At 39.2% G+C, this 25767-nt stretch overlaps 1 protein-coding gene across 1 annotated transcript in view; it reads left to right on the top strand.

Annotated features, from left to right (window-relative positions):
- The window catches only part of tmtopsb (teleost multiple tissue opsin b), a 58190-nt gene that overhangs the window by 15027 nt on the left and 17396 nt on the right, over positions 1–25767 (top strand). The window contains exons 2-3 of the mRNA XM_041968359.1: positions 422–750; positions 22039–22272. Of these exons, the coding sequence (XP_041824293.1) occupies positions 422–750; positions 22039–22272 (563 nt within the window). The remainder of the gene's footprint in view (positions 1–421; positions 751–22038; positions 22273–25767) is intronic.

Raw genomic sequence — 25767 nt, 5'->3', positions numbered from 1 at the left:
AAAGCCTATCTTATATTTAATTTATATTGATAATAGCCAGTTTGTGAAATACAAGCTGCTTCGTTTTATTTTTTCTGATATACAAAGGATCAGAAAAGCAGTAATATCAGTTGACGAAAGTGATGAAAAGTCCTGCATGACTTGAATGTAACTCCACGAACAAACAATTTGGACTTGGTCATGCTCAAAGTAGATGTGACATCTAATCAGAGTAAATATCAGTAGATTAACTTTATGTTTGCAGCTCAAAGTTGCTACATTAAAAATCATTAAGATGATCAAAGCAAGCGTAAAATTGATTTCACATCCAGTTGAAATGCATCTCAATCATTTTGGAAACAAAACGCAGATGCTCCAGTTTTAAGAAAAGTATGTTGCAGCTCACTTGCTGACCTCTTTTTCTGAACTTCCTCCTCCTTAGGTATCGTCTCCCTGATTTCCCTGGCTGTTCTGTCCTACGAGCGTTACGATACCATGATGACACCCAATATGGCTGATGGAAGGGATTTCCGCCCAGCACTGGGAGGGATCTGCTTCTCCTGGCTCTACTCTGTGGCCTGGACTGTGCCTCCCCTGCTGGGCTGGAGCAAATATGGGCCAGAGGGTCCCGGTACCACATGCTCAGTCGACTGGAGGACTCAGACACCCAACAATATCTCCTACATCATCTGCTTGTTCACCTTCTGCCTGGTCCTGCCTTTCAGCGTCATTGTCTACTCATATAGCAAGCTGCTGCACGCCATCAGACAGGTGCGATTTTGCAGGTGTAAATGTGATGAGAGTTTTTACCACAGTAAGAAAGTCTGTGGGGAAAAATGTAATGCTGACTATGTCTTTCTTTTGTGCTCCAGCTGTCTAAAAGAGCCAGTAAAATCACTCCAATGTAGATCTGAGATAAGACATTGGAAAGAAAGTTAATCTAGTTGCAAGTCAAATACAGAGCAGCAGTGCTCAACGTTATCAGTAACATTATCTCATTTAAACCATGACTGCATCAAAAGCCTCTGTCCAGTCTGCACGTTCAGCATAGAAGCTGCTCAGCTGACAAGACAGCAAGGAAAATGAGCTCGAACATTTCAAAGATATGGGCTTGAAAGATGAGAAATGTCATCCTGGTTAGAGAATCAGGTTTGACATCTTCTCATCATAGTCATTATAGCTGCCAACATCAATTCCCCATCTTGTCCTCTGTGCTCCACCACCTCTGTTGGGAAAGTTAAAGCCAAACAGCCGACCTGAGATTTATTAAAGCATCTGAAGCTACGTTGTATTTCTGCACCTCAGTGCAGAGGCAGCAGAGAAGAACTGATGAGGGATGACCTAAATTCTGGATTACTTGTAATTTGCATCCTTTATATTGCTGCTGAACTGGTAAAGTGATGTATGTGCTTGTGTCTTGATACATAGAAAGTCTGAAAGAAAAATTTTGCGCTTACCTTTGGCTTTATTTTTAAACTTTAATGGTTGGATTTTCATGAGGTGAATGCAAACAAAAAGGCTAGAAGTTTGAGACCAGACTTAAAAATGAGGCGTAATCCAGAGGTCACTAACAAGTGGACCGCGGTCCGGATCCAGACCCAGAACCTGTCCCACATGGACCCTGAGATAAAATATAAAATCGGACCGGCTGCTTTCATTTTAACAGGTGCAACTTTTACAGTCTTTACGGTAGTGGTCAGGAAACACGCAGACCAATTGCACATGAGGTAAGCCACCCCACATGGTGCACTCAGCCAATCAGTGTGTGAGGCTCCCGGCGTGGCGGTAAACTGCAGGTAGATCAAACAAAGCAGGGATAAAGACAACTGCGCCCAAGAAAGGCAGAGTTGCTAAATCTGCGACTTTGAGCTGGTTTTTCTGTTAAGTCTCTTGCAAATATCGTCAGTTGTGTGTTTTTGGGCTTGTCCTGCTCCTGTTATGAAGCCCCTTGATTCTCTCACAGCTGTCCACAATATTGGATATTATGTTAAAAGAGTCCAGATTCTTCACTGTTTTCATTGTACATAAGACTATATATATATATATATATATATATATATATATATATATATATATATATATATATATATATATATATATATATATGTTCTGCCAGACCTTGGCTCCAAAAGCTTTTCTCTAACTGGACCTCTTTATATTTTAGTTGAATACCCCTGGCGTAATCTTTAAGTATCTTCCAATGCCTGACTGACAAATGTAGAGCTAGCCTGCATGTTTAGTAGCTGAAAGTCAGGGTTTTGTTGAGAGTGGCAGTTAGGTTTATGCTTAAAATAAGAGGTGGAGTAGAGAGGAGCAGACGCTCAGTCAGCAGGCTAGTGTTAATGACAGGATTATAGACAACTGTCTTCATTACACACTGCTGAGGTGCTTCATTAAACCTCAAGGCTACAGACCTATTCACCCGCTGTCAGCTTAACACTGGAAGCATAAAGTCTGTGTGTATGTGTGTGTGTGTGTGTGTCTAACAGTGAGTCTGCAACTACTATACTACTATAAGTGCAAGCCCACATATTGTTCCTGGAAGTGTGGATGTTTTAATGACCTGAGGAAAGGGCTATATTCTACATGGACATGCAAATTATGCACAGTAGGTATTGCAAATATATTATGATATGATTCAGTGGTACAAGCACCTTTACCTTTACCTTTTGGTAACAGCAAAGTCATATGAAAGAGAGTGTATACCCTCTCCTCAGTTCTAAGGTTTAATATATCAGGCCAATAAAAATGTTTGGTTCTTATTGGGATGTAAAATGAGGCAAATGCAACCTCTGATAAACAGCAGCACATGACATATTACACTATTATTTAACAAAAACCAAACCAAAATACAGAAGCTGTGTGTGAAAATCAAAGTTCAACCTTTACTGCTTCTTCTGCAGCTGATCGTCAGGGAGTGTGATCACCTTTGTAAAAGCATGTTTCTCTGTGTGTGTCCTGGTCGGTGTGCTTACATAATACCAAGGAGGAAAGACATCAGCAGTGATTTTAGGGAAGCAACTGTTGCTGCCTATCAGTCTGGAAAGGGTTATAAGATATTTTCCCCCAAAAATTGGAGATCATCATTCACCAATGATAAAGAATTATTCACATATTTTATTCACAGCTGCCAGTCTTCTCAGGATTGGATGTCCAAGCAAGTTCATCCCAAAGTCAGATGGCGCAATGTTTAGAGAAACTGCAAAACCCCCCAAGACCTACATCTCAGACCCCACAGGGCACAGTTAGCATGTTCAGGTTTAAAATTCTGACTTTCTAATATACTGTCATGAACAAGTTTGGGTTTTCAAGAAGTACTGCCTCCTAGACATTCTTTCTAAAAACAACATGACAACTCAGCTTAGTATTTTTTTTCTCTGAAGAAAATTAGAACACAATCTGCAATTTCATGTTATTTATTTTAAATAAAAAATGTTTTGTGAATTACCAAGAGTTATTTAAAAAAACTGAAAAAACATTACTGTAGTTATTACATTTTAACCCTCTAAGGCCCGACCCATGAAAAAATGGTTTATTTGGCCCTTTAACAAAATGTAACAAAAAACTTAACATTTATTTTTTTTGGGGGGGGTATCTACCATTTATAATTAATTATAATTAATTATAAATGGTAGATATTATTATTATATAATTATTAATTATAATGTAGTGTTCTGCTTCTGGGTATCTATTAGGGGACAGAAGACAAGTATCAGATTGTCTTCAACAGGATTTTGAGCAAAGTTTATACCAGAAATTGAAGCAAAATGTCTCAGAAAATGTATGTAACATATATGTCATGTCGGGCTCTTATGGGTTAAACTAAACAGAGGAAAACAAAAGCAGTACGGAATTTGTCCGTATTTCTGAGTGTTTGCAGAGATTTTCATGAATCCTACAATCTTTGTTAGTTCATAAGTTCATAAGTATTACTTCAGATCAAATTTGTTTGTAAAAACAGTAAAAACAGGTGAATGAGGCCCATTGTCCTTTTGGACCAAAGTGGAGATGCTTGGTCAGAACATGCAGCACCATGTTTTATGAAAACCAAACAGCATATCAGCACCAACACCTCATATCAACTGTCAAGCACAGAGATGGAAGAGTGATGATTTGGGCTTGTTTTTCAGCTACAGGCTCTGGATTATATCAACAAATACTCTGGACACCAAACTTTTCCTGAGTCAAATTGAAGGTCCATCTGTCTGACAGATAAAGCTGGACTGAAATTGGTTCTTGTAATAAGACGATGATCGCTAACACCGCAGTAAATCTACAGAGTGACTAAAAAAAGAAAACAATCAAGATGTTTCAATGATCCAGTCAAAGTTCAGTCATTAACTGATTGAAATGCTGTGGTCACGATGGGTCCTTACCGAAGTGTGCACGAATTAATGAACTGAAGCACAAGCTACGTTTACATGAACAAATATATAATCTATCCGATTTTAATCAACCTGATCAGATTCCAGCTGCCATGTTTACATGGATGCTGGATAAAGTGATGCGATCAGCTGTATTTACATGATGGACAGATTTATTACGATCGTATCACTTTGTACATGTGTAGTGTCTGCTAGTTCAGAAGAAGTGTTTTTATTTTTAACCTTTTTACCCGGCGAAGTGCTCAGTAATCCTCAACTCAGTTTCTAACAAAAAGGTTGTGTCTGTCACAGTCTTGTCTTGTTTTGCTGCCGTCTTCCCTGAAACTCTTCCCGTATGTCACCCCCACATGGTTCACGCATGCGCAGAGACAACATACAGCACAAATTGATCAGAATGAGTGTTTACGTGGTTATTTTTTCCTGCTGATTCGATGGTGAAAAGGTTCAAATCACCCCTTAGATCAGCTGACATGTTTACATGGTTCAATTTTATTCTGATTGGACGTTCAATGGGATTGAAAGTGTTCCATGTGAACGTAACTTAAGTGTAAAAATTCCTTCACATTGATGTAGGAGACTGATAACGTCATGTAGAAATCAAGAACCTATAATTACTGCTGCTAACGGTTGTTCTACAAATTACATCATGGCTTGTCTTCTGATATTTTTTTTAAATGATGCTTCCATGTTTTAGCTTAACTCTTGCTAGATAAATAACAGATAAAGTATAACTTGTCACATCTATTAACCATAGTTTAAGACTTGCTAAGGGCCAGAGGATGTCACAGAAATTGTATAAGGTACCTCTTTGTGCCAAATTTCAGTATATGCGTTTTACTAATTTCACCTTCTTCCCAGACAATGACACAAAATTAAAAGTACAAATATACAATATGGAAAAGAGGCCTGATAAATGGAAACTTAGAGCTGGCTGTCAGAAGAGTCGTGGAGGTGAGGAGCCAAGTGCAGGCTGATTAGGCTGGAGGCAAACTGGTGCAGTTAAAGGTTTTAATTAAGTAGAACTGGTGTGGTGTGGCATGGACAAACTGAACTAACAGCATGAACAGAAAGCAGAGGTCAAATACAAGAAACCAAGATCAAACCAAAAACATGACAAAAACCAAACACAAGAAGCCAGAACAGAGACCAAGAATCATGACACGGGTAGCTATTCTTTATTTTTCACAGGTAAAGATAAAGCCTCACTGAGCATGCGTGGCAGGAAAAGCTGTTCCTGGAAATGATCTGTTCTTAAATGTGCAATAAAAACGATAGCAAACAAAATCATCTTTTACCGACAAGAGTGAGCAAGTGGCAAAAACCTTCCAGTTGCCACATCCGTTATGTTGTTTCATGATGCGGGCTGCTGTCTCTATCTGCTCCATTTTAGCACTTTTCTTCTGTTTGCTCAGCTCACTGCTGGTTTAAACATGAGCAGCAATCTGTTAAAGCTGCAGCTTTCAGTCACATCCGTTTCTTTAAGCTAATGTTCCTGATGGTTTCATTGAGAAAAGTCCACAGATGGTGTGCGTGCGATACATTGACCATTCTTTTGAGATTAGACAGTACATCAAGTGTCATCTTATATTATTATAACAACTCATGAGCTTGTCAAGGATCACAGATAGGAACAATCAGTCCTTTAGCAACACAGACTCAGTCCAGATGAAAAAACAAGACATTACACAGAATAAAAAGAAACAAAGACAAAAATAAAACATTTGGATTAAAATGTTTTAATAACAGTCATGGTTTTAAAGAATATAAATTTGTGTCTCACTGCATGTTTTGATGGTCAGAAAATAGTTTATTTTAAAGAGGCTATGTCCTTCTTCCCGTCCTGTCATTCCCCGTTAGGCATGTAGGGGGTGGGTACCTTCTGGGGTCGGTGGCGGCTCATTGGCTGCGGTCCCTGTATGACCCGGTCCTAGGGGGTGGCCTGTCCTGGCCTGTCTTGCCCTGGGGGACCTCCCGGGGAGCGGAGGTGCCTAATGTCACTAGAGGCTCAAAATCCAGAGGGAAGTTTGCTTACATCCCCAGACCCCTCTTCTTTCCCACTCTCTGTCTCACACACGTAGGGTTTTGGGAGGGGTGGAGCGGAGGGTGCCATTCAGTGGTCTCCTCGGATGCACCCCGTGGTGAATCACCTCTCAAATCTTAATTGCATTAAGACACCAAAACACAAAAAACACAACACACAAACAACACCTGGGGGGCGTGTCATACGGTGCATATCGGTCGGGGCCACTTAAGTGGCCTGGCTCCCGGCACACTGCGGTCACTGCCCCTCAATTTAAATTGCAAACAACACACACTTCATAAACAGCCAGGAGCGGGGAGGGAGAGGGTAATGGGGACCTCTCACACCCCTGTTCCTCCTGGGTGTGGCTGGGGGCGAGCGGGGGGAGGTGGTTGCCCCAGGGGCCGGGACCCGTGGTGGCTGCGCTAGTGGGCTGCTAGCTCTGTGGGTGCTGGGTCGGGTGTGTGTGTGTGTTGCTGTCCTCTGGTCTGCCTGGGGTGTCCCCCATGGAGCATGGTGGTTGTCTGGGTGGGCCTGGTTCACCTGGGCATGGTGCGGGCCCTCTGCCTTTGGAGGGTGGGGGGGCCGCCTCTAGGCTCCTGGGCCCTTCACTCGGGCTGCCCTAGGTGGCAGGGGCGGGGCGGGTGGCTGCCGATCTTGGCCCACTGGGACCTGTGCCCCAAGACCGCAGGCGGCTCTTGCTGGGGCTCTCCTTGGCTGCACTTCGAGTGGGGCTGGAGTCGTCTTTGGGGTGGGGTAGCTTGGGTTAGTGCTCCGGGGCTGCTGCTGAGGCCCCGGGTCTCTGGGCTGCCCTGGTCTGCCTCTGACCTCCGTAGAGGCGTGGTCGCATTTGCACGATCTCACTCACCACTCCTCATCACTGATCACTCCTTATTCCTCATCCTCTGCATGCTGACACAGTCACTGAGTTATCCAGTGGGTTTTTATACTAAGAGATTCTTCTTCTTCTTCTTTTTTTTTTTTTTTTTTCTTTCCTGAGTTAGTATCTGGTCGCTGTTGTGCTACTTTCATGACATGTCTTTTTGATTTGGATATTATTTAAACTCTTAATGACTGGCAGCCCTGTTTTTTTTTCTGTGTTTGTTTCTGCTTTTGTAAAAGTTGTAGGAAATTTTCTGGTGTGTTCATGTCCAGGTGTAACAGTTTGTTGTCTGGTGATGGTGTGGATTGAAGGGTCGTTTCCTTCTGTCTGTCTTGTTTTTGTCTCTTTTCTTCTTTCCCTTTTGCTCTTTTTGCTATTTTCCATCTTTTTCTGTCCCCTCCGGTCAGGTCCAGCAAGATTACATAGATTCCGTGATTCAAAGTAAATAAATAAATTAATCAGATTATCAAGAGGAGCATTACCCATAGGCCTCCCCTTGGCAGAGCAAATTTGTTCAGCACGATACAGCAACCAGATTATCATTTTGCTGCTATGATGCTGGACAGGACATTGAAAAAAAAAAAGAGGCTATGATCAACCAATATGTTTGAGCTGTTTGAGAACTATTGATTCAAAAATAGAAAGTTCATAGAGAAAAATGAGCATCAGTCCCAATATTTTCAGTTTTGAACAGAATCTCAGCAGGAATATTTTTGTAAAGAGTTGAAAGAAGATAAAAAGGTCGGTGAACTTAGAAGTGGTTCAGCTGCATAACAAAACCAAAAACACGATGGTTGCCTCAGGCTTGTTTTATTGACAGTTTCTTATAAATTGCGTTTACTTAGTAATGTCTGTACTAAGCTTGTGTTGTGTGTTGACAGGTTAAATGAAGTTTTTATTAATCCTTTGAGCCCTGTGCCTATTTTTCAGGCCTTTGCTGAGAATTTGCTTACCAATAATGAAATTATCTCTAAAATGTCAAGATTTGGAGTCATAGTAAAAGGACTCTTGTGAGATTTGTTGAGATGTGTAAATATTGGTATATGTGTTACTGGTGAAGAATAAATGAAGAAAACACATATCACAAATAAAAAAAAAAAATGAATATGAACATCCATGTGGATTGATGCAGCTGTATGAACCTCTATCAGATCATAGTACCGTTTTTATCTTCATTTCAGTGTTTTAGTTTAAAAATTAGACCTGCTTTAGTGTTTTGTTGTCCAACTTTATTTTTCATTTGTTTGTTTTGCATGGTCTCAATTCAAGTGCTTCTACTGAAAAATGTTAAAAACAGAATTGAAAAGAAGCCAGATAAAGACAGAAGAAACTAAAGGCACTGCAGGTGCAGGGTAAAACCAAGACAGTACATCCAGAAAGCTGATCCACATTAGGCAAACAGAGCAGACAAAAAGAAATTAGCATTAACCCAAAAAATTGATAGCATATTTACACAGAGGAGAGAAATCTTAGATTAACAGGTGTGGCATCAGCTGACTGAAAGCATGTGAAAAGCAAACGGTTGAGTTGTCTGTTGTACTTATGTGCCTTTCAAACTGAGTGAAATTACCTATCTGAGCAGCAGTCATGATTGACTTCTCAGAAAAACCAAGGAGAGGAGCTCCTGATTCCTTTATTATCTCCTCCTAACATACAGTATAATATATCCAACTTCCCTTTATGAAAGAAGGACATAATTCCTTGTGGCTGAAACTTTCAAAGCTGTGCTCAGTTATATTCATCCAGTTGATTCATGCAGATAAATATATGAGAGGAGAGAGTATATGCAGGCTGACGTGATTCACTTCTTGACATTTTCTTTTCTTTATTAATAACATATTCTGTTCATACTAAAATGATACCTAGTCTTTATGATCAGATTGCATGAGATGAAGCATTTATTTTCTAGAATATGTATTAAATATTTGTACTTTCAGTCTTGCAGGCCAACATGGCAGCTGAGTAGTCGTCCTTCCAAATTTCTCTCGTTGCCTTTCTGTAACCACATGATGCCTTCCAGTGAGGTCAAGGATAGAAGCTTAGGAAAAGAGGATATAAGGTCATAATAATAAATAATAAATATTATTGTTATTGTTATTATTATTTCAAAACTAAACAAGAGTCCAATAAATACAGAAAATAAAAATCCTGATGACAAAAATCTAAACCAAATCCAACTAGAACCAGAGACTAGACAAAGATATTTATTGTCTGAAAGCTTCCTACATTACCATTTTGCACTGGCTAGTGCGGTGAAGTGTAGTTATGTTAAAATTATATTGGGAACTACTGCGTTCATTCATATAGCAGTAATTGTTAGGTTTTATGAAAAGGGTTTTTCATTTTGGCATTCCCTAAAAGAATAAGGACTAAAGAAAAATGTATTTTTAATACATTTAATGTTTCTTACAACATGTTCCAGATGGGCTTTCATGTCAAACTGATGCACTCGCACACATTAATGTAAACAATGCAAATGGCTCATGGCTTTAGACTCTTGCACTTTATTGAAGAGGAAGCAGAGATTCCTGCTCTTCCAGGAATAAAGGCAAATGTACATGAATGTTACTAGAAGGACACGGAAACTCTACAGTTCAGTGTGTTTGTACTGTAACATTTAAAAGGATGTAAAATCCAGTCTCATGTGAACCATGTTTTCACTTACAATTTGTAAGTAGAAATGTCTGAAAGTAAAACCTCAGTAGCTATAATTTGAGATCTTGCAGGCAATATTTGAACACTGGTATTAAAAAACGGTTGCAGTGTGATGCACCAGTTACACTGATGCTCCTGGAAAAACTGATTTATTGTCAATAAATTAGTTAACTAGCTGCTTCTGATAGCACTTTTCACCAAGTAGCTGTTTAATTTTTTTTTTAATAAAAAGAATGAAAGAAATATTATTTAACAGCAAGTTCTAGTTCCTGGAGAAACTGCACTATTCTTGGGGTCTTAAACACCATCTGCTTACTTCAGAGAAGCCCTTCTGATGTGGACAAATCAGGCAGCACTTTGAGAATGATGTTTTTTTCAAATAAGACAAATTTAAACATGGAGACAAGCACAAAAGGTGAAATGCAGAAATGTGAAACCCACCTGGAATTGTTCCATAAAATTATTGCCAGATTGGATGTATTTCCGTACTACACTGGTTCATCATGTAGACAGTCTTTGGTTTGTCCATTCAGCTGTGCCCAGAGCAACTGTTTGTTTGTTTACATGTTTATTTAACAGGGACAAATAAACAAATTGGTAAAATCATAAAAAGTAAAAGCTGTGCATGCAGGTTTCTAGCTCAGGATAATGTGCAACCCAATCCCTGGTAGACAGCATTTACACTAAAATGTCACAAGCAGGAAGTAGCATGAGCATATAGACAGGGAGATAAATAAAAGAAAAAAAGAATAGGAATAAAATTAAAGTTTGAGGTGTGTGTGCATGTGTGTACTTACATGTGTGCAGGTCATTGCGTAGCTGCATGTTTGAGAGTGATCTAGGATTATTGCAATCACTGTTCACAGACTTGCAATAATTGCAAGCCTCTTGCAAGACACATTGTATATTAAAGCGGCTATGACTAAAGTTTTACTTTTTCTATCAGTCTCACTTTTCAGTAACCATGGATCCTTATTTGCATTTGTCCTTCTTTGTGCCAGACTTTCTTGTCATTGAGTTCAATCAGTCCTTCAGCTAATCTCAGCTGCAGGCTGTTGTAAAAATGAAAGATGTTGTTTAACACGAGATAAATTGTTTAAGTAATGGTGAAAGGAAAATTTAATTAGGATGTACATGCAGAGATTTAGAGTTGTATGGATGTTAATCTGAATGTCTTCTTGTACCTCAACAACTTTTTTCATCGTTTGGACTTTATATTCAGGGAGCATGTCCAGGCTTCTCTGCACACCATTTTACAAATTTTGTTGTCTCATCATGTTTTAGGCTTAACACTTTTTTTAAGATCTCATTTCAGATGCTACACTTGTACTGTTTAAAACAGGAGGACAGAGCTGAAGATTAGTCTTTGAGCAGCAGGACAAACATCTTTATCTATTCTGGTAAACTGAAAGTATGTTTAAGGATTTTTTTTGTTTGTTTGTTTTTTCCCCCTTTACACACTTTGTAATTACTGTTTCATGTAACACCATATTGTAGAAATATAGTTTTCTGTCAACCATATTCAGTGTTTTGCACCTAAAAAGACAAAACCTTGCATGTGCCATGACTCATGTCTCCTTTTTTAAGGTAAACCTTTCTGATTTGTGCCTTACTTAAGCACCTTAACAACTCTCAACCAAACTTCTCATCAGGTGCACACTGTGGCTCGCTTTTCCCTCTTATCCGAATCTTACTGTTAAACAACTAAATTTTGGACAAAGATGTAAATGATACTTTTCAGAAAAATAACCTTATTGCAGTCCTCTACGATTCTGTTCTCATCTTTTCTAAATAAAACCCTGGGTGTTTTCTTTACACTTGATTAAGTCTTCAGAAGTTCAGCAATGCCCTTTGTGGACCTGTTTCAGTCTGTTGCTGCCATGCATTTCATCCCAGCTACTATTTACCATTTTTTTTAAAGTCAACCGATGTCATGGTGGTTGTTGAGCGACATTCAAATGAGTTGGCAGTCATCCCTGTCAATGGAGAGTTGTTTTTGCTTTCTGCCAGTCTGTTGCTTTGTTGCCCCCTATGTCTGTTACTTGACCTTGTTGTTATGAACTGTTGTCTTTGAAATTTTAATGAGGCAACCTGACACTCACTGCATCCCTCTGTCAGTAAAGCCTAAACTAAATCCTCATTTGCCTCCACTAGCAGCTTTATAACTGTCATAGCACTGTCAATATTTTCTTTCATTAACATTAGTGACTATAATTAAGAACATAATTGTTCTAATCACAAGCTTCCTTATATTCACACTCAAATATTGCATTGCTCTCTGTCAAAACATTGCAAAAGCCCTCTACGAGCGCCTGCTTGCATGCAGATATGTTGTGCCTTACTTCAAAACGCTCCTCCATTTTCTCAAATTTAATGTGGCACGTGCAGATGTCCTGCACCCTGCACTCAAGTCAGAGGCGACCACCCGTTCTACCTCAATGGTAATTCCTGCCTCTAACGCAGCCCCAGTATGGGGTTTCTGCAGTGCTAGAGGCTGAGTTTTCAGGACTGAAATCACAGAACCCTCATTTTTAACACCATTTTTAGCACTTGAGAATGAGGGTGTTGTAACTGCAGCCTTGATAAAGCAGAGTTCTCAGAATTGTTGCTCATGAATATAAAACGTAGTTGTATAATTAAAGTTACTCATTTTTGTTTTTTTTCAGGGTTTATAACACCCTGTTACCTTCTCCTTGATAATATATCTTTAGATTATAACCAAAAAACTGTTAAGCTAACAGGCTAACTACAAGCATTCTACCAAATGACTGTAGAATGCTTGTAGTTAGTCTGTTGTTGCTTAACAAGGGTACAGGAAGTGGTGCGAACAGCTGATTTGCTCTCTGGAAAAGCAACAAAATCTGCATACAAGATTCTTTAAAGTTCATCAGTTCAACCACAGCCTTTATGTGCATCAAACTTTGCCTTCGTTATGCAAATTTTGATCAATCATTAGCTTTTATTTATAGCTAGGTAGTTACCAGAATATGTTGCCCAAAAATTTGATTTGCTCCTTGTTAGGCATGTGCCAGATGCATGCATTGTTGGTTTTACTCATAGCCTTTCCTATCTCGCACCATATTCCTTGTATGCTGATTCTGACATATGGAGCATCACTGATGTTTACCAACAGCTGACATACTAGAGCATGTCCTTGGTCATGTGCCCTTGTCTGCTTCATTACTCACTCTTTCACATGTTATAACATATTATATTTTTCCTGACTCCATCAAGCCATTGCAGGCGGTGAAAGCTTGACATATTCTGAGAACATCGACATCCAGCTGCCACAGCAGCTGTCACCTAGATTGAAAGGCTGCAGGTTACTCAGAGTAACATAGATTGTTGCAAAGGTCACATCTCAGAAATTGGCATTTTATTCTAACATTACAAGATTCAAGCTCTTCTGTACTTTGACAAGACTGACAGGCTTTATTTTGTGTGGAACAAAAATAAACTTGAATCAGATTATATAGAAGATTTTGTACTTTTAAAATGTTATGGTAACAGACTGGCAATTTGAAGCCCACAAAGCAGCCAATATCTTCCAGTGTTATCAAAAATATTTACTTCCATGAGATACTATGTAATAAAAATAAAAGTTAAGATGTCCTTTCTTCAGACCAGTTTCTCTCTGTGCTTTTTTCATATCACTGAGCTTTTTCATATTTCACTTTGGCCTATTGGTGATGACAGTAAAACTTATGGTCTGAGTCCACACAAATCCTTTCTTTCGAAGAAATGTTCTATCATGGTGTTCAAGGGGTACTTCCTCTTAAAATTTCCCCTCAGTAATATTGTTTTTTCTTCCTTTCTATGATAGTTTTATAACAATGATACATCTCTACTTCAGCCACCTCTTTTCTTTTTCTTGTTGCTACTAATTATGTGTTAATCACTCCATATTTTTTTTCACCCTGACCACCTAACAGTGGAAGCTTGCCTTCATATTGTTTACAGACAAGCCTGTCTCAACTCAATCTGACAGCCACAGTGAGAGGACAGGTCAGTATGGCCCAAACCTGTCAGAGACGTACAGGAGTTGAAAGGAGCCCACATCAGGTCTGTTTTATGTAAGACAAGAGACGGTTTTTAAACGGACAATTTTTAATGAGATAATCAGCCCGTAACAGCTTCTGTTTGATCTGCTGTTATCAGCAGACTGCTGGGCCATTTTAGCTAACTCTTACCATCACAGCGCTAACTGTCCAGCCAATCTACTCCCAAAGTCAGGCGTTACTTTCTTTGTACTAATTATGTCTTTGACATATCAGTCAGCCAGCTGCAGAAGGAGCTGGAAACAACTGTTTCTTCCATTTTACAATCTCTAACCATAGCAGTTGTCTTGAAAAGAAAATGACGATACCAAGGCTTTCTAAAAGAGTTATAATTTTAAACTTTGTTTAAAAACTAAAACGAAATGTGAAGCATTTTTTTCTTTTATACTGTAAAAATAGAATTAACAAACTGGACTGTGGTGCGCTTTGTATATAATAAAAGCTGGGATGAAGGCATATCAACTATTGTGTTGTATCAGTCTTTTTTTTACTCATACTTTTGTTCATTTGGAAAGTCAGAATACCAATAATTTCAGTTTTCTGAAACATCTTTGTCCATTTTTGCTGAATACAAGAGTGCATCAGCTTAACAGTGTATGGTTGGTCTCAAAGTCTCCTCTTCATAATAGACTTACCTTTATTGTCATTATACAAGTGCAGTACACAAGTACAACGAAATGTCTTCCATTACAACCCGTCCAAAGGATCAGGCAGACTGAGGCAGCAGGAGCGGCTCACCTATTATAATAATTATAATGCTCGATATATGAGACAGGCTAGCCAGTAAACCATACACTCTGTGTATGAAGCTCTGTCGCTGAAAGTTGTACAGAAAGAAGTTTGACATTGGTCTGCTGACTTACTTTTTGAGAGAAGATGTCACTCATGGCCTCATTTATGCACCCTTTACATGCATAAATAGGTGCTTCTATTTTAAATGTCAAACATCACTGCCCACACACTCCCATGCGTTCTTTAAAGCCTGGTACACACAGGGATTATCGGGCTGTTTTTGTACTGATTTTATCTCTTCCTGACCAAGGACGGCAAACGCCCGACTGACTCTTTAAGAGTTTTCTGTACAATTATTTGGTCTGAGGTGTGTTACGAGTCGATTTGTCCCGATAATCGGCTCCAAAACGGGTCGTAGCCGACAATCGGAAATATTGAATATGTTCAATATTTACGACCCGATTTCTGAGGAACACCGACGACTCTTAAATTGTGACTGTGTGGATGGTGACGTAGGCCAGAATGTAGCCAATCAGAGAGCGAGCTGGCTGGGGAACAAGGAAGGATGTAAAGTCCGTGTTCACGCTGTCTCCAGTCTGTTATGTTTTTTCAGTTCTGGCTTTTTCTGTTAACAAAAGTCACAACACCACCATCGTTCGCTCGTCCTGTATATCCCCTTACATGCTGTGTTGTGTTTTCCAGTTGTTACTGTGTTTCTTCTTTGTTTTTTGCCGCTTGTTGCTATGGTTCTTCTACGTTTTTGTTAGATCAAGTTTGGTCACGTGAGATGTCTGGCTTGGAGGACTACATTGTAGCTCAGTTGCAGGACAGCATCGTTATGTGTGTGTTGTTCTGTGATTACATTATCAGCGCACGCCACACATAGTAAACTGTTTAATGCCTGAAATGTCTGGTTTTTTACCTTCACGTGTGAGGTCTCATCATGATGATGCACATTATCAGAATGAGACAGCACAGTAGACGGTGGTGTGTTAAATACATCACTGCTGCTTCTTCTTCTTTGTTTCTTAGGTCAGTGGTCACGTGAGCTAGTCTGTGCAACACTGCCTTGCAATGGTACTGCTTCCTTTCCTATATCTGTCATGATCTGATTGGTTCTCTGCTTGCCAGGCTCCTGATTGTGTCCACCTGTGTTTGGTAGCTACAATCATGCTGTTTTCCATTGTATTTAAGCCACTTCTTCTCACTCATCCAGTGCCAGATTGTCTGCCATTTGCTCAGAAACCCATTGGTTTTTCACTGGTTTTGAACCTCAGAGAGTATGGCCTGCATTCTGCCTCACGAATTTCTGTCTCGGCACTTGTCCCTTGGATTTTTTTTTTTTTTTTTTTGGATTTCTGCCTTAACATTGATGACCCTGGCCTGCCTGTTTTGACCTTGCCTCCTTATTTAGTCCATGACCAGTCCTGTTTACAACTGGGAATGCTGCTCAAACATAGACGAGGAAGGAAAGAGAAGAACAATCCAATCGAAATGCTTTGAGGGCGGAGTTGGACATCCAAATCTGCCCAATACCCGACACCGTCCCATTCTGCGTTCCACAGCCAGGACCCTCTAAAGATAAAACTTGGACTGAGTTGTCATAAGAACCTGCTGTGTTCTTTGCACAAAGTTGATAAATTAAGTTTTTACCTAAATATTGTTTTAGGTTTCATTTCTGGATACAGAGATGGACTGTTATGAGTAAAATGGTTTTTCAAGGTAATTCTTAGCCCATGTGGCACATTTATCATGATGCCATCTCACTTGGTGCCACACAAGGACCCGTAGGTCATGATCATACCAGTGGTTTCTGTCCTTGGCTTTACAAAGGTTATTGTAGTTAACGAAAACTAACGAAAAAATGAAAACTAAAATCAAAAAAATATTCTCGTTAACTGAAATAAAAATAAAAATGAGAGTTTTTAAAAAAAACGAAAACTAACTGAAACTGTATTGTGTGTTTACAAAACGAACTAAAATGAAAGCAAAAATGTCCTTCGTTTTCGTTTTTTGATATGAAACCTATTTACTTCGCTTTGCCAGATTTACGCCAGGTGTCTGTGTCGTACGGCACCTGAAGGTCCATGATGTCATGTGTCAACAACATGTCCGCCCGCGCCAGCTAGCATGATACGGAGAAAGTTAGGAGAAAGCGAGGAGAGGCCTATTTGGGATTTCTTTGTTATGACCATGCCAAAGATAAAAGTGCCTTGTAGAAGAAGAAGGTGGTACAAAATGTGGAAGGAAAAAACAAGAATCTGAAAATCCATTTGAAAAGTTGCCCATGAAGGTTAACCAGGAGCACCTGGACCAGGTAGCCTATCTGCCCCCCGACCCGGAAAGAGAAGCTTCAGCCAGGCCGAGCAGCATGGCGAGGGAACGTGAGTCACAGACACACTGTTAGTAACAAACACACACAGAGTCTCGCACACACACACACACACATGCAAACAGACCTACACACAGTCTCACACAAAATCTTGAAAAGCTGAATTTGAGAGGCTTAAATTCGTTTTTGTTTACACTGTTGTACAGCAGGTTATGTATGTTTAGCATAGAGGGCAAGGCAGTTTATTTGTACAACACATTTCGTGTACAGGGCAATTCAAAGTGCTTTACATAAAACAAAAGCATTACAGATATTTAGAAATAGTAAAAGGCAGCAACACATAATCACAATAAAATCATAAATTACATTAAAATGATTAAATGCAAGATAAGTTAAAAAGCTAACATGCAGATTTCATGCATAGGCGCATGAGAAAAGAAATGTTTTTAACCTGGATTTAAAAATGTCTACATTTGGTGAAAGTTTAATCTCCACTGGCAGTTTGTTCCATTTGTTTGCAGCATAACAGCTAAATGCTGCTTCTCCATGTTTAGTCTGGACCCTGGTCTGGACTCTGGTCTGGACCCTGGTCTGGACTCTGGTCTGGACTCTGGTCTGGACTAGTTGACCAGAATCTTTGGATCTAAGAGCTCTGCTAGGTTTATATTCTCTGAACATATTACAGATGTATTCTGGGCCTAAACCATTCTGGGATTTGTAAACAATCAGAAGGTTTTAAAATCTATTCTGTGACTGACTGGAAACCAGTATAAACTGGAAGCCAGTGTTAAGATTTAAAAACTGGTGTGATGTGTTCAGATCACAGCGTTTTGGATGAGCTGCAGATGTTTAATGCTCTTTTTATGAAGTCCTGTTAAAAGAACTTTACAGTAATCCAGTCTACTGGAGACGAATGCATGGAGGAGTTTCTCTTGGTCTTACTGGGAGACTAAACTTTTAATTCTGAAAAGAAAAGAAAAGAAAAGCACATCAGGATCCAGCTGAGATATATCAGTATCTTAACCAGCTGCTGGCTCTGTTTTCTACCAGACACGTTCACTTTCAGTGTCTAAAACATTCACAGCTTTATCATGTCCAGTATAGCATGTGAGGTTCTGTTCTGTTAATCAGCTGCAGTGATTTGTACTAAAGCTGCTGAACCTTTAGTGTAGTTCTTTATGTAGTTAATTATTAATTGTTTTAATGAATGAATGAAACCTCTGGTCTAGAGTTTGTTGGATTTTTGAGGTTGTTCATGACGAGTCAGATTGAGCTCCTTTAGACTTCTGGCTTCCAAGGACTGAATTGTTTCTTGAATGGATTCATGTTGTGTTGATGTGTGTTTTTATTATGTTGGTTATGTTGATTTTTTACCTAGCACACTATCTCAGAAGCAGCATTGCACACATTTTTTTACTTAAGGCTGCTATCTTATGGGCTGTTGTGTTTGATTTGTTGGTGGCTGTTCATGTTTCCTCCTGATACAGTTTTTAAAAATGGTATCTTAAATTTTTATTATACAGAGCTTATTCCTACTATTTTGAATTTTGCACCTGACAAAGGAGCCATTATTTCTATTTATTGTTTGCTTCAGGTTTATTGTGGTGGTGTTTGTTTACGTTTGGGATGGCACAGGTGTTGAGGAAAGTGCACATAGGCGTGGAGGTGACAGTGCATGGGGTGCTCGGGTGACGGGAGGTCGCACGGTTTTTACAGCTTCCATCACTTCTCCGCTCCATAACGTTTTTCCACTTCTCAATGCTTTTCCATGCGGCCTCTACTATACCTCCATACCTGTCATAACCTCAGGGCCATCCATCCATCCTGTTGCTGTAGACCACCATCCTGGACTTCAGATCCTCATTCATTCATTCAGTAAATGGGAACACACCCCAAACTTACCTTTCTGTCTGGACATGGTCTTAATGAAGCGCGTTATGACCAGGATCCCCTGCACCCAGAGCTACTAAAATGATAGGACCAGATAGTCGCTGCATCATTTTTACAAGCATTTTTAATCAGTTGTAGAATATTTCAGAACCCTCTGTTCGTTGCCTCTCAACATTTGTTTGTGTGTGTTATTGGGAAACTATTTTGATATTTATTTAAATGTTTTAAATACAATAAAGTTGGTTAATGAAGACAATGAAAATCCATTTCATTCAACTTGTGGAAGATATTTTGTTTAATTTGTAACCATTTTATTTTTCTTTTAAAGAAAAAAAGGTGTATACTCACGACAAAATTATAAAAACTCACAGACAACAATGTATTTGGTAAAATCAGATAAAGTAAAACTTGATATCTGCAATCTTAGTCGACAAGAGTGACAAGTTTAGAAATTCATGCCCTCATAAACTGGTTTATTCAATTTTGTAAATACAATAAGAAATCATACATAAACCGAATGATTTTTTTTATTTGCTTGAGCATCCAACAGTTAATCCCCTCAGAGTAGATTTGGCAGCATTAGTGCTGGGCATGTCCATTTCAACTTAATCAAAACTGCATCTGCTGAGCCTGAACCTTTCTCGCTCTGTTTCTCCATCTAGCTCCGTTTATTTTCTATTTTAAAATGATATTGCCGTATTTATAAATATTTAGGAGTTTCTGAATGCAATATTCATGCAGGCAGAAAGGAGCTTGATTGTGAATGTTTAAATGTCAGTTCAGCTTTTGCAGCTCTTGGCATAAAAAGTCATAGATTCAGTTCAGTTATCATGTTCTTTACAGCCAAGTTCAAACATAGTTCAGCCATAGTCGGATCAGAAAAACGTTCCAAGCACCACATTAACTGAAAGCCAGTTTTATAAGCTGGACTGAAAGATGATTTTATCTCCCTTTGGGTGGTCATGGTTTGACCTAATGGCCATGTCATACAGACAAGACTTCTGCTGCCACAACTTTTGAAATAATTTGTTTGACTTCCAGCTTTACTGTTCAGGCTTGTTTAGACTTTTTTCCACCAGCGACAGCAGGACATTATATACACATCATTCCACACTACATTTATCTTGTTTGGTTAGTAGATGCTGCTTGTGGCAGTGTAGTCACAATCCACATCCTGTTTTAACTTTTCTCACTGTCTGACTGTTGGATAACGTTTCTAGCTACAATTAAAGACATCACTACAATTTTTTCACGTTGTTTAACTTTCATCAGGAGAGCTGCAGATAACGGTGTGAATCCGCTCTAAATGTCTACAAACTCTGGGCTGGGTTGTGGCATCATGTCACCTGTATTCAGCTGACTGGCTTTGTAGCTGTTGCCAGATTTGTCTGGGTATTAGTGTAAAGATCTGGGACATTTACACAAGAGAATAAGCAAATTTAGCACAGTAAATTTACACATTACACAAGCAACTATAAATATAAAGAATGAATAAGTGAAAAATGTCAGTGTTGACTTTTGGTACATTTAGAGTCTAAACATCAAAAAAATTGCTGTGGTCAACTGAAAGATGTTATTTGTTATATGACCTGAAAAGTTACACAGACTGTGTGTTGAGAACAAGATGCCTCCAGACTTCATTTTCTATGTCATCAGACATAGAAAACACCTGCTCTGCTAAGGACAGGATATCCACTGGAAATTATGTTAAATGGTCCACATGCTGGTGCTATACAATTGCAAGTCCAGGTCTTGATTATGTTGCCAGTCACAGTGATATTTGCTAAATGTGTAAATGTGTACATGGAATCAACCTCTTTGGCAAAACCAAGACATTTACAAAACTTTAACTTAGAGGCTAAACCAGCCCAAATTCAGACTAAAATTTAGATGTTTGTCTTTTGAGTGAGAATCACTGAGGGCAGGTTGTTCAAACGTAATCCTAGCGGATTTCGGTTATCGAATAGGATCAAATCTTGAAAATGCGTTGTTCAAAACGGAAATCCGGATTGTGAAATCCCCTTGGATCACGTAATCCAACCCTGGTTGTTATCCGGATAAAACCCTTTTTGAGTAGAATCCAGATAACTTGATAACTTTGATCCAAAAAAACAGATCTATCCTGATCAAAATCCACCTTGTAATCCTGCCCTCTGTTGAGATTATCCTGATCCCAACAGAGGGCAGGATTACAAGGTGGATTTTAGAAAGAAACTGCAATAAAACCAAACAGCGGATCAAATAATAAAACTTTTTATTTGGTGCATATGCTTATATTTATATTTTGCACCTGAGTTATTTAACCGTTACAGTGATAAAGAGGTTAACATAAGGACAGGCTCCTATTAAGACTGTCAGCATAGTAAAATAAAATGCTAAAATAGAAAAATAAATAAATAAATAAAAAAAAGCATTAATAAAAAATGACATCATGTCCCCGCAAAGTAAACCCCTAAACGGTTACATCCCTCACTACACGTCGCATGCGTCCCTCGTTCTGACAGAATGACCGAGGTTGGGCCGGTACCTCCACACGGGGCTCAGGTGCGTCATTAAGGAAAGGCAGTTTATTTGTAAAGCACATTTCATGTACAGGACAATTCAAAGTGCTTTACATAAAACTAAAGCATTACTGATATTAAAAAATAGTAAAAGGCAGCACCAAATAGCAAGAATCACAATAAAATCAATGAAATAGCAAGCCTGATTTCCTGAAAACATCGTCACAGAGAGGGAGATTCCGCCTGGTCGCAATGTTATGGAGGACAATACATGCGTATATTCTGTTACATGGTACGGGTGGTTCCACTTGCAAAGCATGCAAATCGTTTCCTCTACCTGTTTGTTAAATAAAAAACTAATATATATATATATATATATATATATATATATATTATAAGTATATTATATATAAAAGTTTGGGGTCACTTTGCCATGGGATTCAATAGGGAAGTGACCCCAAACTTTTGAACGGTAGTATATATATATATATATATATATATATATATATATATATATGCTGTGGAATATGCGACAAAGTTCTCATCTTGACAAATTGTATTAGTTTGTTTTGATTTAGCAACAAAGCTTTTTCTGTCTCGCAGGTCAGGAGAATGAGTTCGGTGGTGACCCGTCGCAGAGAGCAGCGCGTGCTGGTGATGGTCATCACCATGGTGGTATGCTACCTGGTCTGCTGGCTGCCCTACGGAGTCGCAGCCCTGCTCGCCACCTTCGGCCCCCGTGACCTGTTAACTCCGGAGGCAAGCATCACGCCATCGCTGCTGGCAAAATGCTCCACCGTTGTCAACCCTTTTATATACATATTTATGAACAAACAAGTGAGTACTCTCGGTCAATGTTTCTTACTTTGTCTCAGTGACTGCTGCATCCTGCTGCATTATTTAAACCACTTATGTTTTGATTCTGGGACTCCAGCAGTCTTTTAGTTCAAACTTAGCCTGGTTATAACTCAAGTATTTGCAAAGACATAATTTACATTTAACATCATTGTGAAGCATGGTGTGAATAATGACTGTTTTGCCAATTATGAGCTGACTTTAACAGGTAATAACAAGAAACTGGCTGCATATCTGGTGCAAACAATTCACTTCTGCAAGTCCCACATTTGCCCTGCATTGAATCTGATTATTTACAAAGTTTAGACCTTATAATCATGCCCTGTTCAGTCAAGTAGCTACTATTTACAAAGACAGATATTTGTATTTGTCTTCTCGCCCTGCATCAGTACAGAAAAGCCTTTCTTTCCAGCCTGTAATGCTAAGACAAGAGACCTCATTTACAATTCAGCTTAGTGAGTCAGTTCAATACATATGAATGAGGACAACATAAACAAAAGTTTCCTAATGCAGTAATGCAGTGGGGATGGGGGTGGGGGGCAAACTGTAAGGTGCAAACTGCAGAGAAAGTGTGGGTTTAAGCATGAGTTTCTCTGTTTGCAATAGTACCACATTCAAACAAAAATACCCGTGTTTTCATCTAAGTCCAGACTCATGAGCAACATAAGTATATATATTATAGCTGTCAAATTATTACAATTTTTAATCAGATTAATCACTGCTTACAAATTAATTAATCATGACCACCATTTGCGATTATGCCTGAAATCTGCCCGTTTTTACTGTATAGTATGAACAGAACGAGCCAATGCTTTCAAATATTTAGTGTTAACTGACCCTTCACACTTTGCTCCGTGACTCAGTAGCAGTCCTGTTTCCTTTAGCCACCCACAACCTCACATAAAGGACCAGACTGGACTTGGTCAAAGGAGGACAATATTAGGAAAGAACAGGTCAGAGATGGTGGTAGTGTACAGAGAAGCTCGGTTTGGGCACAAATCAGATTCACCCGGAAAACACCCCGTTCACATTCTGCACTTGATACGGGGATGGTATTCACACCTGTAAACAGTTCTTTCAGTTCATCATGAATGTCTTTTTGTCCTGATTCTATGTACTCTCTGTGGGCATGGATCACTGTACGGAAACGGTCTATGTTGAAGCACAGACAGAGTGACTCGACTTCAGTCTGTGCATAGCACATACCTGCATCCTCAGGCCAGTATTGTGGATAAAGCACCTGTAGCTCCTCATTAAACTGATCATAGCCTCTTTTGTATGGCTTCTGCCCACCGTGGGACCACAGGCACTGCTCTAAGTTTTTGGACACACTTAGAAACTGCCTAATGTTTAGCCCTTTGTCACTTTTTCCTTCAGTATGCGTTAACACATAGAAAAGACTTACTCTCAATGCACCTCTTACTCCATTTAGAAAGGCATCCTAGTCCCTTCACACATCACTCCAATAGTCTGACTGCACGACACGTAGCTTTATGAGCAGAGATTATTGTAGTATCTTGTTTTTGCAGCTCAAGTGAAAGTTCAGATACTCCTGCAGTGCATCACACAACATACCCAGATTGTTCACAAAAGTACAGGAACCACTGTATGTTTGTTTAGTTATGCCATCACAGGTGCGATCTTCTGATGTCTTCTGATGCAGAAATATCTATGAAATATCTAAATACCTATGAAGTGCTGGATAGTTGTTCCAAACTGCTTCCAATGTCCTAAAACCGGAGGTCACCCACCTTGTGCCTAATATCCGACTGATTTTGCACATCTGCATGTTTAACTGGATGCACTCTCTCTCTAGATGTGTTATAAAGAGAATAAAGCGTGTCCACCATTTCTTTCACTACATCTTTAATAAAAATGCCCATGACTTTGGACTTTTAGGGGCAGAGTTTTTTAAGGGTGGAAGCTCTGATATTAAGAAGCTCATAAGTGTCTCTTCTTATATTTAAAATGTATGTTTTATGTAATTATTTGCAGATTACAGATTCAATTTAAGTTCTGTTGGTTCACTGCAATCAAATTTGTTCAGAACTTTATTATTAGTAGGCCTGAGCGTTACTGGATCCAGGCTAACAATTACCAAAATGGACCCTGTCAAAATAAGAAAGTACCCTGATCTTGTTCCGGCAGGATCCGGCTCAAGTTAAGCTTTGTCTAGCACCCATGTAAACATGTCAGCAAGAATATCCAATCAGATTGATTGCAACTGGATAGATGCATGTAAACGTAGCTACTGTGTCATACGTGGCCCTCTGTATTTTCTCTGCTGTTCAGTTTTCTCCTTTGAGTCTCTCCACCAGCCTTCAAACAAACATGTGTTTGTTATGTGATGTCTTAGGTGCAGATTTTTGACTCAGTAGACGGTTTAAATGAGTAAAAACAGCTAAATTTGCTCCAAGAAGTAAGAATCCAACTTTTATCTGTACCCTTTGTTTGTTACTTTGTTTACTCCAGAGCTGACAGTTTGATGCTTCTGCTGGTTGAAAACGCTGCTAATGGCAGAAAATATCAGCTAATTACCCTTAATTCCATAATCCACTTGTCCGGAGGCCAGAATGAAACTTTAATGTTGTCTAGTTAATATGCTTAATGGAAGCCAGGCTTTCCAGTGGAGCCAAAAATCATCTGTATGATCACAGTTCAGCAGAAACAGCACTTATGAACTTTTTACGCTAATTTGATTTACGCGTATAGCAAACCATAATGTAACTGCAGGCAGAAAATTTAGCAAATTCATACAGTTAATGGATTTGTCAACAGCTGTTTTGCTCCTGTGAACATACATAATTTGTATAAACAGATAGTAAAACGAACACACGTTTTGGAATCCTAAGTATGTGCAGGTTAAAGTATCATCTCGTCATCAGTCATCTGTTCTGCATCCAGCAGCAGATTGGGTCTAATTATGCGACACCCAGGCCAGTAATTAAAGTTTTATGTGATTTACACCCACTGGAGGACAGAGCCGACCGCTCTCTGCCAGCTCTTAATTTACACCTTTACACAGAACACACACTAGCCCACCCGCACCCACACCTCCTGCACAGCTGCACCGAACACCACGGACATCCAAGGACACGGCACAGAATAAGAAGAGTAAGTAATCTGGTTTCTGCTGCTGCTCCTAATTGACAGCAGAGCCAATTTAAAGTGCTTTGTGCAACATTTTAACAATCAATAAATCATAACAGCGTCATTAGATTAATATAATGACTAAACAAATTTGAGCAGCACAGAGAGGACAGCTTCAGACAAACAGGGACTCTGTTCCTGACTTCATCAAATAAGCCATTAATAATTTAAAAATAATGATGATGTGGTTTATTTAACCCATTACAAGACATGTAACACATTCTCACAACATGTTATGAAACTTAGCTCATGTCCTTGGGCATAGTTGTCTTTTTTTGTGTGAGTGTGAACACACAAAAGATGAATTACTACATAAAGGGGTACATT

This window comes from Melanotaenia boesemani, chromosome 18 (assembly GCF_017639745.1).
Source record: "Melanotaenia boesemani isolate fMelBoe1 chromosome 18, fMelBoe1.pri, whole genome shotgun sequence".
NCBI classification, from domain to species: Eukaryota; Metazoa; Chordata; class Actinopteri; order Atheriniformes; family Melanotaeniidae; genus Melanotaenia; species Melanotaenia boesemani.
Note: the sequence above shows the minus strand (reverse complement) of the source record. Positions and strands in the feature narration are given on the sequence as shown.